The sequence below is a fragment of the Physella acuta genome, unplaced genomic scaffold, assembly GCF_028476545.2.
Source record: "Physella acuta isolate Inbredline_101_S28 unplaced genomic scaffold, ASM2847654v3 ptg000862l, whole genome shotgun sequence".
Classification (NCBI taxonomy): Eukaryota; Metazoa; Mollusca; class Gastropoda; family Physidae; genus Physella; species Physella acuta.
Window position 1 is genome coordinate 388005 of NW_026732379.1, and position 14136 is coordinate 402140.

Genomic DNA, 14136 nt, shown 5'->3' on the forward strand with positions numbered 1-14136 from the left:
TAGCGTTGACAACACTATCCCTTCATATCCTGATGTCACTGAAGCAGGGCTACTTTACCTGCCCCATGGATCGTAAGATGTGAAAAAGTATTTAATTTTTTTAAATAACCCTAGCAATAATAGCAGAAACAACGTCAATATAATATTGTGTTGTGGGTTTTTTGTTTTTTGTTTTGTTTTTTTTCAAATAAAAAAAGAACTGGCATAATATACTCTTGCTTTATCGATCCTTAACGTCCGCCATTTTTTCCCCGTCTAAGCTTGACGTTACCATCGTCGACGGCAACGACAACGAGCCCATCTTCACCAGCACGCTGTACCGGGCCGAGATCTCGGAGAACGCCGAGGTCGGCACCTACATCCTCACCGTCACGGCCAAGGACGCCGACAGCAACAACCGTCTGCTCTACTCCATCACGTCGGCCGCCTCCACCGGAAGTCTGGAGAAATTCCACATCGGGGAGAAAGATGGTGAGAGACCTACGTCTGTTTGTTGTTGTGACCTTCACCTTCGAGGGGGGCGGGGAGGGGAATTTTTTCTTACAAAGAAATATATTCTTGGCATAATGTGTGTGCATATTATATATATGTATGTATATATATGTATGTATATATATGTATATGTATATATATATACATATGTATGTATATATATGTATATGTATATATATATATATGTATGTATATATATGTATGTATATATATGTATATATATATATATATATATATATATATATATATATATATATATATATATATCTATATATATATATATAGGTATATATATACATATATATACATACATATATATATATAGGTATATATATATATATATATATATATATATATATATATATATATATATATATATATATATATATATATATATATATATGCAGGGGCCTATATAAAATGTATTATATGTGTGTGTACATAAAAGTACATTTATTTACTGATTTAAATACATTTACACATGCTTAGAACTTCCTAGTTAAGCATCATGCACATTTTTGTTGTACCTTCATAAGCAACTGAAAGGAGGGGGGTGGGGGTTCTTTAAAATTTATATTATGTCATATTTTTGTTTTATGTAATATGTTAAATCTCTAAAAATGTACAAAGCTTATTCGTTTTGGAATAAATAATGGCGTATTAGTACAGTGAACAGTCTGTAATTGTTCAAGAGCTGAAGATTAAAATGGAATTGTCTTTATAAAATGTTGACCAGGTGTGATAGTCGTGGACCGTCCACTGGACAGAGAGGACCTGTCCCGCCACCTACTGACCGTCCAAGCCAGGGACCAGGGATTTCTGTCCAAGCGCAGCTTCGCCAGGGTGGAGATCACCCTGACTGACCACAACGACCACGTGCCACAGTTCTTGTCGGAGGTGACCAGGGGTCAGGTGTACGAGTCGGCGGCCGTGGGGACGTCGGTGGTGCAGGTCATGGCTGTGGACAGTGATAAGGGACTCAACGCGGAGCTGACTTACTCCATACTCTCAGGTGAGGGTTCAAACTTTTACTTTTATTTATTTGACGTGACTTCATCCTATGTAGCCCCTGAGGAGAAAAAGGGCAGTAGCTACACTGTTTTGGGCACCTCTATTTAGTTATGCCCATGTAAACCTCGCAGTCTTTGCTTAACTTTCCACAATCCTTCTCCAGGATAGTTAAGATGTGTCTGCTTTTCATTTCCATGGTATGGCGTGGCTTTAGTAGTAGAGCGCTAGGCTGCTACCCCGAGGGTCTTGAGTTCAAATCTTTGTCTAAGTCAGTATAATGTCCTTGAGTACACCCAGCTCTGATGGGTACCTTACTCATGTTAGGGAAAGTAAAGGCTGCTGTGTTAAGCGCTGAACACACCTTCCTTTCATATACAGAGGTCAAGAAACATGATTTCTAATTCATCTGCCCAGAGACGTAGCGAGGGGGGGGGTGCGGGGGGGGGGGGGGACATATGTTCCCTGGCGCCGACCTTAGGGGGCGCCAAAATGGGTTGGAAAAACAAATCAAAAGTTTGTCCCCGGGCGCCAGGAAGGGGTGCTATGCCTCTGCATCTGCCCAATGGATCGCTGATCTTAAAAGGATTCTTTACATTTTTGTTACTTACTTTACTTTTCTTTTCCCATGGGGGTTCCAGTTCAATCCTTGCCTAGTAGTGTTGACATGTTCTCTTCTTAGCCTGCCTGATCTATCTCCAATTGCAGGCTTTAACATCCTTGTCTATTGGCTGTTGTTTAATGATTAGCCACAGGTTGTCATTGGACATTTTTTCTGGCCATTTTATCTTGACTTATTTGGGTTACATAGAAAGATCCCATTCATAGATTCAGGCAGTGAACTTTTGTGTTTAATCCTATAATGATGAAAGTGACATTTCCATTGTGTTTACAATGTGTCCATGTAGTTCAGAACAAGTATTAAAAAGATTGTGACCTTTGAAACAAAAGTCACTTTAGAAAATATCTTTGGAAAGTTTGTTTTTTAACATGTTTGGGAAACTGTATTCTTTTTTTTTTTAAAATCATACAAGTATGTAACTTTTTACTTCCCTTGAATGTCAAATTTTTTTTTTAAACCTGTAAACCTATTAATAGCAGTGTCCTTGACCTTTCAGGAAATGCCGACAGCACCTTCAGCATCGACAACCACAGCGGCATCATATCCGTGGCCAAAGAGCTCAACCGCCAGGTCCACTCCAGCTTTGAGATGCTGGTCTCCGCCACCGACATGGGCGAACCCCCTCTCAGCAGCACAACCAAGGTTGAAATAGCCGTCACCATATCGACAAACTCCCCGCCCAAATTCTTGCAGAAGGAGTACTCTGTAGAGCTCCAGGAGAACCTACCATCTGGTACTGTGGTGACGTCAGTCATAGCCACCAGCTTGTCTACGGTTGTTTATGCCATTTTACGAGGAGATAACGAAGGTTTTTTTAACATAAACCCTAATTCAGGGGTTATATTTACCTTGAGGCCAATCGACTACGAAAAGAATCAGTTCTTTAATTTGACCGTCATGGCCACAAATATTGTTTCAGCGTCTCAGTCTGTTAATGTCATAGTACACATTGTTGATGTCAACGACAACGCCCCTGTTTTTATACACCCCGTTTATGTCGGCAACATTTCGGAATCTGCTCTTCAAGGCTCTATGGTCTTGGACTCTGCCAGGTACCCACTGGTGGTCCAAGCTAAAGACGCAGATTCCAACAACAACGCCAGATTGTATTACCAGATTGTGGGTCACGAAGCTTTGAAATACTTTGCTATTGACCCCAACACCGGAGCTATTCGGACCATGGCGACGTTAGACTACGAAACCAGGACTGTTTACAACTTTTCAGTCCAGGTGACAGACTTGGGGGTACCCCAGCTCCAGGCTTTTCAGACCGCGACGGTCGTCATTTACATTGAAGACGTCAACGACAATGTTCCGAGGTTTAGTGAGCCAGTCTATCAAGCGTTGCTTGTCCTGCCGACATACTACGACGTGGCGGTCATCCAGGTTATGGCCAGTGATCCTGATACTGTGTTTGATAAACCACTCAGCTATGGTATTATCAACGGCAATGATGAGGCGGCATTTGAGATCAACTCACAGACGGGTGTCATCACCGTGCAGAAGTGCGAACTGTCAAAGATAATTTACGAGCTGAGCGTGCAGGCGACCGACGGGAAATTTACCTCCTTGACTAGAATTTTCATCAACGTGCAACAAGAGGGCGCCACGGAGCTTAGATTTGTTAAAGAAAGGTAAAATATAGTTGATATTTTTTTTTTAAATTAATTTATAAATATATTTACTTACAGGTAGAGGTTGAGGTGGAAAGAGACTATCCTGTGAGGCAAGCAGGACTATTTTCTATTTAAATTAATTTAATGCTAAGTTTTAATTCCTTTAAGTTTAATTAAACCTATAGATGTGTCTTGAAAGGAATGGTAATACTTAACACCAGACTATCTGCATAAGGTTTAACTATGAAAGCAACAGCTGTTTAAATTCTGATTACAGTAACTTTTTGGAACAAATTTTATTAATATTAATCATCCTCTTTTCCTATTCATGCCTAAGATGTGAGACAGATGAAGTAGAGTTCATCTGTTTCAGTGACCTAGGAATATGATTGATAGTGTGGTCAGCACCATGCCCGCCTGCCTTTGTTTCCCATGTGTCAGGTACCCATCAAAGCTTGATAGACTCAACGACATCATACTGACTCAAGTCTGGGATCCGAACTTGAGACTTTTGGGGTTAGCAGCTGTGAGCTCTACAATCTGACCATGCTGTCCGCCTACTAATATTTAGATGACAAAAAGTTTTTTTATTATCATGCTTGGATTATTTCCCCCAGATATTCAGCCACCGTGCCAGAGAACAGCGCCAAGGAGTACCAGCTGGTCATCATTCAGCCGGTGGCCCTGAAACCTGGCCAGCACGTCACCTTCACCTTGCTCAACAACCGTGACCTGTTTTCTGTTGGCCAGACTTCTGGTGTGTTGTCGACCAACGGCCTTGAGTTTGACAGGGAAAGGAAAGATAACTACACAGTAGTTGTCAAGGTGAGTCCACCTGCACTGTATAAATATGTTACAAGTATTTACATTGGACTTAGTTGACATTAGTCAGTCAGAAATTTATTTAAGTCTATTTTTTTTTTTTTTTGCAATTGAAAAAAACTAAGTTTAAAGTTAATTTATAATCCAATAATTAAGAAAAATTAATATTTATTTATTTCAAAATGGCTAAACAATTTATAGATTTAAATTATTAGAGTCAAATATGTTTTTTTAAGCAGTTGAAGGCAATCAACAAACATACCTCTGCAATTTTCTCACTACTAAAAAAAAAAATCTGGCAGGTTCAAGACAGCAAGACCAAGGAGTTATCTGCCCATGTCGTGGTGCAGGTTCTGGTGCAGGATGAGAATGACAACCCTCCCATGTTCCTCAACCTGCCCTACCACTGCACCGTGTCTGCTGATGCTGAGAGTGGGAAAGTTATCCAAGTGGTGAGGCTGTTTATTTTATCCCCTGACAACTTTTTTAATTACCAGGAAAATATAACTCACTATTTCAGGAAAAGATAACTACATGTTTCAAGAGATAAAACTTTTTAATTGTCAGTGTCAGGTGTTTAAAATAGTAAAGGGCTTGGGATTATACACTTTTTCTTTCTATGAAAAATGTTTAAGTAAATGAATTGCTGATGTATGGCTATTACAAAAAAAATGACTATTACTTCCCCTGAGAGATTATGGTGTTTAAGAATTTGAAAAAAGATGACTGGTGTCAAACCTAACTGTTTTAGGAGAAGGTTGGCAATAAGGCAAATAATCATTGGAAGAAAATCTCTGAAACTGATTAATTTTTTAAAAAGATTGCAAGAGGGGTTTTATTACTTTTGCTGTAATTGTGGCTTTTAAAATTATGTCCGTGTGGCAGACTACTTGTGTCATTAGTTATCAAATCCTGACATTTTCCTTATTTCCTCAATTGTGATAAAATGTGAAAGTAAGCAAGATTTATACTGTTTTAAGAAATAATAACTGTTGATAATGTACAGCTGCCCTTAACCAGTTGCAAATAATAAACTGCTTGCGATAAATCTGGATAGACTGTTGACCAACGCCATCAGCAGAACTTCTTCATTGGAGGAGGTGGGGGTTCTAACCCCTTTTAATACCTCACTGCCTACACCACTGCTCTTGACTGTCATCTAAATAAAGCTTAGATTACTTACTTTAGTAGGGGTAGTAGTTGTGTTCCACTACCACATTCCTCCCTATGTCTCCGTAGTCTAGTAGACCTTTGGATGATTGTGCTTTGGAAATCCAGTCTAAAGCCAAGGCCCTAAATTGTCTGCTTATGTGATGTGCTTTATAAAATACAAGACTGCATTGTCTTTTAATAATTTAAAAAAAAAATTAAGTTATAAAGAAATTATAGTACATTTTGCAGTGTTTATATTTTGAAATGAACTATTTCTTTTTATTAAAAAACAAGTCAATTTTGGTTTTTACCGTCCTTTTTAATACTTGAATATTAATGCACACTTTTAAAAAAAATTCTTCTTCCATCTCATCAGGTTCGAGCAGTAGACCCAGATATTGGCATGAACGGAGAAATTAAGTACGTCCTGGCTGAGTCATATAACAACAAGTTTGCCATCAACCCCTACACTAGAGAGATTGTGGTCAAGAACTTGGACACCAGAGATCACAACAAGGAGATAGTTCTCAAAGTTCTTGCTGAGGATAAAGGCTAGTTACCTCAATATGTTTTTGTACAGTGATTTTAATCAAAGTTCTTGCTGAGGATAAAGGCTAGTAACCTCAATAGGTTTAGTGCTAGAGTGATTTTAATCAAAGTTCTTGCTGAGGATAAAGGCTAGTTACCTCAATATGTTTTTGTACTAGACAGTGATTTTAATCAAAGTTCTTGCTGAGGATAAAGGCTAGTTACCTCAATATGTTTTTGTACAGTGTTTTTAATCAAAGTTCTTGCTGAGGATAAAGGCTAGTTACCTCAATATGTTTTTGTACAGTGTTTTTAATCAAAGTTCTTGCTGAGGATAAAGGCTAGTTACCTCAATAGGTTTAGTGCTACAGTGATTTTAATCAAAGTTCTTGCAGAGGATAAAGGCTAGTTACCTCAATATGTTTTTGTACAGTGTTTTTAATCAAAGTTCTTGCTGAGGATAAAGGCTAGTTACCTCAATAGGTTTAGTGCTACAGTGATTTTAATTAAAGTTCTTGCTGAGGATAAAGGCTAGTTACCTCAATATGTTTAGTGCTAAAGTGATTTTAATCAGAGTTCTTGCCGAGGATAAAGGCTAGTAACCTCATTATGTTTAGTGCTAAAGTGATTTTAATCAGGGTTTTTGCTGAGGGTAAAGGCTAGTTACCTCATTATGTTTAGTGCTAAAGTGATTTTAATCAGGGTTTTTGCTGAGGGTAAAGGCTAGTTACCTCAATATGTTTAGTGCTACAGTGATTTTAATCAAAGTTCTTGCTGAGGATAAAGGCTTGTAACCTCAATATGTTTTTGTGCTACAGTGATTTCAATGAGAGTTCTTGCTGAGGATAAAGGCTAGTAACCTCAATATGTTTTTGTGCTACAGTGATTTCAATGAGAGTTCTTGCTGAGGATAAAGGCTAGTAACCTCAATATGTTTTTGTGCTACAGTGATTTCAATGAGAGTTCTTGCCGAGAATAAAAGCCGAATATGTTTTTGTACTAGACAGTGATTTTTAACAAACAATTTTAGTATTCCAGTCACTAAATAAGTAAAAATAAAGTCCCTTTCTGACCTGTTGGTTTTTAAGTCTGAAGAGGTAAATTAGGGTTATTTATTTATGGTCATTAGGGCTATTTGTATTATAGTATTTAAGTCAGTAAACAAGTATAAGTAACTTTTTCGAGCTGAGGGTCTTAAGGGCAGATAAAGGGCAGATGAAAAAGATTTTATGCTTCAATGACAGTAGAACTGTGCAATCTATACTTACATTCTCCAACAAGTCAGGTACCCATTGGAAACTTTAATTCCCCCACCCCCTCAGTTGTGTTTACTCATTGAAATTATTTATCCCATTTTGTATTGATTAGAAAGGATGGCCTTATACAAAAATTATTCATAGCTTATTTTATGTTAACCCTAAAGGTTCCCCATCATTGACGGCCGTCGCTGCGGTCCACGTTCACATCACTGACAGTTCCAGCCCATTGTTTGAGCAGCCGGTCTATGAGGCCAGCGTCCTTGAGAATGCTGCCCCCCACTCCCCCGTCATGTCCGCCAAAGCTATTTCCCCACACGGCCAGAAGCTGATCTACTCCATCAGTAGGGGGGATAAATATGGAGATTTCGCCCTGTCTTTCAATACAGGTAAGATCACTTTATTAGCGAGGCATTTTTTACCATTATTTATCATAATATTTCCTCCCTTTGATAATATTAAAGAACAATAGGTTATGATTTACCTGATTTACATGTATTTTTATTTTTAGTCTTTTAGTTGACCCTGATCATTTTATCATTAAAAAAGCAAAATGCTAAAAAGTTATCTTATTTGCTAGTTTAAAATTCCTTTTACTAAATTTTGTTAAAATCTTGTGTTGGTCTTTTTTCTCACTAAAACGGAAAAGAAAATTTAAAAACTAACTTTAAACAAATTTAAATCTAAGAGATATTTTTCATTTATAAAAGTTACATATAAATAAACTTATAAATGTACTTTATTATATTATTTACTTGGATAATTGGAAGCATTGACAAGAGCATTAGTCATGCTTTATAATTTCTTTACGTTAATGCTAGCTTAGGAATGGCTTTGAATTATTTTGAATTTGGTTTATTTTAAATATATTTTTTATTTGCAGTCCAATAGTTTTTACTAAAGGTTTTTTTCTGTTTAGTATAAAATTAAATTTGATTTGGCATTTGGAATTTTGTGAGGCTCTGGCAATAATTTGTGTGCACTGGTTTGTCCCAGATATTTATTTTTAGCCATTCAACTCAATGAACAAAACAATTTGTGTTTATTTCATCTTTTTAAAAAACTGTTTTTCTTTCTAAAATTGCATTTGTTTTGAAGCTCTGAAAACATTTTATTTTACACAAACCATAAAATTTTTTCACTTATCCCAAACACCAAAATTTACCCTAACTAACCCAACCAATCCAACCTTAACATAATATCTTCTATCACAACATTTCATAGACATGGAAACACTGGGTCCTTGTAAGTATCTCGCTGTACTATATATATATGTATTCATGTAGATTATTTTTCCTCTTGATTTTTCCATTCATGTTTTGAATTAACATTTCCTTACTGTTTTATTGTTATGAGTAATCATTCTATATGTTATGTAATGTGTGAGTAACATTTAATACATAATTTATGTGTCTTCCTTGGTTATTTAAGACATGATTATTAACACCAGACATTGCTAATTAATTGGTTGTTTTGATTGCTGTTATCATGTGTGATTTTTAAACAAGTTTGTGTTGAAAATGGCATGTGTGATGAATTAACCAAAAGTCAGATCATCTTCAGCACATACACATGAAGTTTAGTTTCAGTATTTGCAACATTTTAAAGATGTTAATAGTTCCCTTTATTATGAGCGAAACAATTCTTTGTATATCTTCTAATTTGCTAGTAAAAATGACTTAAAATGTCAGTTTCTTTAAAAACAAATCTTTTCTAATAATTCCTTAAGATTTCAACGAACCTAGTCCATTTTCTGAAGGTAATTGATTATTTATTTATTTATTTTTGTCGCTTCTTTCAAGCTTTTGTAACACTACTTTTTATACCGGTTGATTCTGGTAGTTAGAAAATAAATGTGAAGATTCTGTTTCCTGTTTCTATGGATACAATTTAATTATCTATAATTTTACAGAATTTAAAATTTAACACAGAACTATGCTGATTGGATATAGATCTAGTTATTAAGTTAAAGAAATAACTTGCATGATCCCAGCATGAAGTGAGGTGATTCCAGCTAACAAAAAATGAAGAAAACATCACAAGCAGCGCATAATTAATTAATTATATACTTTAGATTCAGTAATTAGATAATAGATATTTAATTCGTTATTATCCAGAATTTAATTTCTTAGTTTAAAATAAAATCTAGACATATTTTAAAGTTTAGCATTTGCACTTTTCGTGTGACTTTTATTGGTAAAGAAAATAGGTTTTTGCTAATTTTCTAAAAAATATGCTTGTAGGCTTGGCTTATCAATGATCAATAAGTGAGAAAACGTCAGTGAATTTAATCATAAATTACAAATAAAATATTATATTCCAATATTTTAAAAGAAGTATTTTAAAAAAAAGCAAACACATATATTTATATTCCAGTAATGGTGTGTAAAGTAATAAATCTCAAAGGGAAGCAATTACAATAGTTAAAGCATGCACTGCATAACCTAAGTGTGAAAAGGAACTAATATTTCATTTTGCTCCATTTCTATTTGTCATCTTCCAAACATAACACAATAGATTAGCTCCTAACAGGTATCTCTATGGGTTGCTGTTTTTGACTTATTCCCCTCAGTGGCAGATCCAGCTGTTCTGCACACTGAAATTGGATTGTTTCAGCAATAGATCATACTTTTTAATGTTACTGAATATTATTTGTTTTTTTAATGTTTTCCTTGTACACCATAACTTTGAAATTGATGTGTTATGTATTATTGTGTTTAGTTCTATTACAAGTCCATCCAAATAAATGTTTTAAGTTGTAGTCATTGTTAGACTTATGAAAATTTAAAAAAAATGTGTTTAGTGCATAGAATTGTATTTTAATACAGATTATATAAGATTAAGTTGTAATGTTAGTATTACTTATCAAAGGTATAATTTGTAACAAAAGAAAAAAAAAGAAAAACAATATTAAAGCTTAAATTCAAATTAAATTAAGCTTGAAAGTTTCTTTATACAATGATAAAGATAAAAAAGAAATGTTTTCAAAAGTTATATTTTTATATATTTTTTAAATAAAGATTTATAGTTAGTTTTGCTTCATCATTTCTCAGCTTTGCTTAGTTAAAAAAAAATTTAGTTAAGAAAAGTGCATTAAATTATTTGTCACAATCATGTTATTGTGTAGAAAAAATAAGGGAGGTAAAACACAGGAGGCTGCATCTTAGATGTGAAACCAAATTTTATATAAAATGTTGTAAAATATTGAATAGCTTTTGTTCTGTAAAATAACCATGCACCATTTATATTAAGCGACACAAATTTTTGTAATATTGTTATATCTCAGTCAGGTCAATTAGTAGTAATTAGTTAATCTAAAATTAAGTACATTATTTTCCTAATAGATTTTAATTTTATTTTTAGAATAAAATGGACAGCTGCTTCTAACCCCTTAAACATGCTTTGCTTTTTTATCATCACTATTTCAGGACTTTTTTTTTTCGTTTCTACAAAACACAGGAGGAATTTTTAATAGGTCCCACACAGTATTTGTAGTTTTTTTTTTTTGGCAGTCTTTGAAGCATATTATGACCAGGGGTATCTGTTTTGACCATTCTAGGCTACTTGTCTGTGGTGGGTAACCTGGACTACGAGGACAATAATGCCTACACACTGACCATCCGTGCCAGCGATGTTTTTACAGGGAGCTACGCTGAGGCCACAGTCAATGTGAAAGTTGAGGTAATGATACACAGCTTTCAAATTTTTTTATTAAAAATTTTTAATTATTCTTTTTTAAAAATGTATTTTTGTTTTCAATTTGATTAATCTGAACTATATCTTTTGAATGATGAAAAACTAAAAGTTTGTTGTGGAAATCTTTGTTAAATAAATATGAAAGGTTATAAACTCAAATTTTCTTTGTTTTATTTTTAGATTTGTTATTTTTAAATTTCCTACTTAATTAAAAATTATAAGTATAAACTTTTCTAGTTTAGTTGAAAACATCAACTTTGAATTTTTAAAGATCTCCATGTTTAATGATCTAAGACTAAATAAACAACTATATAGTGTATTCCTTTTGTCTGTTCCATCAAATCACATGACACATTGAGCTATAAATAACTCCACAGGATGTCAATGACAACCCACCAGTGTTTGGCAGCCTCTCCTACACCCACACACTCTCAGAGTCCGCATCCATCGGCTCCAGGGTTCTGACGGTCAATGCCACGGATGCTGACAGCGGGGCCAACGCCCTGGTCTACTTCAGTCTGGCACCAGTCTCCCCTGGCAGGAGGGACCTGGAGCATTTCCAGATCAACACCGAGACAGGGGAGATCACTCTGAAGAAGATTCTGGACCACGAGGTGCAGAAGGAGTACAAGATGCTGGTGGTGGCCAAGGACAATGGAAAGCATGTGCTCAGCTCAACTGCTCTTGTTACTGTGAAGGTAAATATGTTGCTGTTTACAAATTTATTGATACACAAACCAAATGTGTATTTATTTTTGTCCCTTTTTTTTTCTCTCCACAATCGGTAAGTAGGTCAATAAACAGTTCTATGGCTCATGCAGGTTTTATTGAGCCGTAGAACTGGTTGGTGACCTACTTACCAGCCCTATTGCCGGAATCTTAAAAGATAATTATAGTTTTGGCACTACCAAGCCCATTGGTTAGAGAAAGTTGTGTTCCTGTGCTGTTATGGTAACAACGAATAGTAACCTAAGCTGGGTACACATTTAAGCTGAGTTAACTCAGCCTAAAGATGTTTTAAATAACCATCTTGATATTCTGTTTTTGACCAGTATTTGGGCCCTAGGACTGGGTATCATGTGAGGTAACCCAGACATACAAGCTATGTACATGGTATAACTGTCCATTTTTATTTTTATTTTACCTTTTGGTATTAGTATTGTTTTTATTTTAGGTCTTTAATTAGTTTTTTGAACATTGTGATACAGATTTTCCTTTTACATTATTTCCTGTTAGGTTTTGGATTTGAATGACAACCCCCCATCATTCACTCAGCCGTCCTATGATTGCTACATCAGCGACACTGCCACGCGTGGTCACTTGGTCTTCAAGGTCATCGCCCTTGACCCTGACGAATCAGATGCCGACAATCTTTTCTACAGCATTGTCGGAGGTAATGATAAATTTACCTTCAGCATCGACGCCAATTCTGGGATTATCTCCCTGTCTGAGCAAAGAGTGCCGGCCCTTGGTCCGGCGTACACACTTAACGTGTCAGTTACTGATGGCGTGTACACAAGCTTCACCAGGGTGACAGTGGACGTACGCAGCACAAACCACTACACACCCAAGTTTGTGAAAGATGTGTATTATGCCAATGTGTCCGAGGGCGTGGCAACCGGGACAACCATTCTGACAGCCACTGCGGTTGACAAGGACAGAGGGAATTATGGGTTGCTGACTTACTCCATTGTCAACACCCACATGGCAAAAATATTTAGCATTGATGCTGATACAGGTACTTTTTGTTCATCTCATGAACTGTACGTTGAAACTTAAATCTTTTTTTTTAAAACTAAATAGTATTTTTGATGATCAAATTTTTAAAGAATTAATTATCATACTAAACAAATTAGGCAATGTAAACAAAAAGTAGTTTGGGTGTAAACTTTTGTTAAACTTGTATAGTATTCTATTTGTGTTTCAAAAATTTTCATGATTTTGGATAAATAACTTTAAAATATTTATTATTGAATTTGTGCTACAAACACAAAATTTTTCTTTTACTTATGTTTTTTTTTTTAAATTATTACTGTTGAGATTATTACTACTAAAATTATTTCTATTATCATCAAGATAAAAATGTTGTTCACTTTAAATTTGTAAAACTTAAATTTAGCATTTTCCTCTATTTTTAAAACAAAACATTTTTTTATGAGATACTTCAACTGAACATTTTATTTTTTCAGGAGAAATTTCAACTCGACAAAGACTAGACAGGGAGAAAACAAGTGCTTTCAACTTCACCATTGCTGCCACTGACAACGGCAGCAAGATGGGCTTTGCCAGAGTTGTCATCAGAGTGACGGATGAGAATGACAATATGCCCATGTTCTCAATGCACGAGTATAAATTTAATGTGGCCCGGAACGCAACAGTGGGATCTGTTGTGCTGAAGGCAAGATTGAAAGTTTTTTGTTAACTTAAAGAATAGTTTTGTTTACTTAAGAAGTTAAATGTTGTAGTGTTTTGTTGATTTTAATTAGTTTTTTTTTAATTGATTTAAAACTGGTTTTGTTGACTTTAAGAATAGTTTTTGTCGACTTAAAGAATAGTTTTTGTTGGCTTAAAGAATAGTTTTTGTCAACTTAAAGAACAGTTTTTGTTGACTTAAAGAATAGTTTTTGTCAACTTAAAGAATAGTTTTTGTTGACTTAAATGTTTTAGTGTTCTGTTGATTTTAATTTGTTTTTTTAATGGATTTAAAACTGGTTTCGTTGACTTAAAAAGTAGTTTTTACATTGATTTACAAGTTGTTTTGTTAACTTAAAACAAAAGTTATGTTGGTTGTCATTTTGTTAATTTTGAAATGCTTGAAAAAATTAATTTGTTCATTTGTCTACTCCACTAAAGTTTAATTATTAGCTTGCAAATATGTTTGTTTACTTGATAGGAAAGCCATGATCACCCCTTAAATAGCTTGGGTATTTGATTAGTACATTGT

At 35.0% G+C, this 14136-nt stretch overlaps 1 protein-coding gene across 11 annotated transcripts in view; it reads left to right on the forward strand.

The window, feature by feature from the left end:
- The window catches only part of LOC131952256 (protocadherin Fat 1), a 221384-nt gene that overhangs the window by 178503 nt on the left and 28745 nt on the right, over window positions 1-14136 (forward strand). For 7 of the 11 annotated variants that reach the window (XM_059314814.1, XM_059314816.1, XM_059314815.1 and 4 more), the window contains exons 9-21: window positions 261-471; window positions 1229-1504; window positions 2619-3756; window positions 4356-4563; window positions 4863-5012; window positions 6089-6263; window positions 7664-7885; window positions 8721-8741; window positions 9226-9255; window positions 11056-11177; window positions 11570-11890; window positions 12429-12930; window positions 13382-13590. In XM_059314814.1, coding sequence (XP_059170797.1) covers window positions 261-471; window positions 1229-1504; window positions 2619-3756; window positions 4356-4563; window positions 4863-5012; window positions 6089-6263; window positions 7664-7885; window positions 8721-8741; window positions 9226-9255; window positions 11056-11177; window positions 11570-11890; window positions 12429-12930; window positions 13382-13590 — 3585 coding nt within the window. The remainder of the gene's footprint in view (window positions 1-260; window positions 472-1228; window positions 1505-2618; window positions 3757-4355; window positions 4564-4862; window positions 5013-6088; window positions 6264-7663; window positions 7886-8720; window positions 8742-9225; window positions 9256-11055; window positions 11178-11569; window positions 11891-12428; window positions 12931-13381; window positions 13591-14136) is intronic. The other 4 variants (XM_059314824.1, XM_059314825.1, XM_059314821.1 and 1 more) reach the window with 3 other exon arrangements.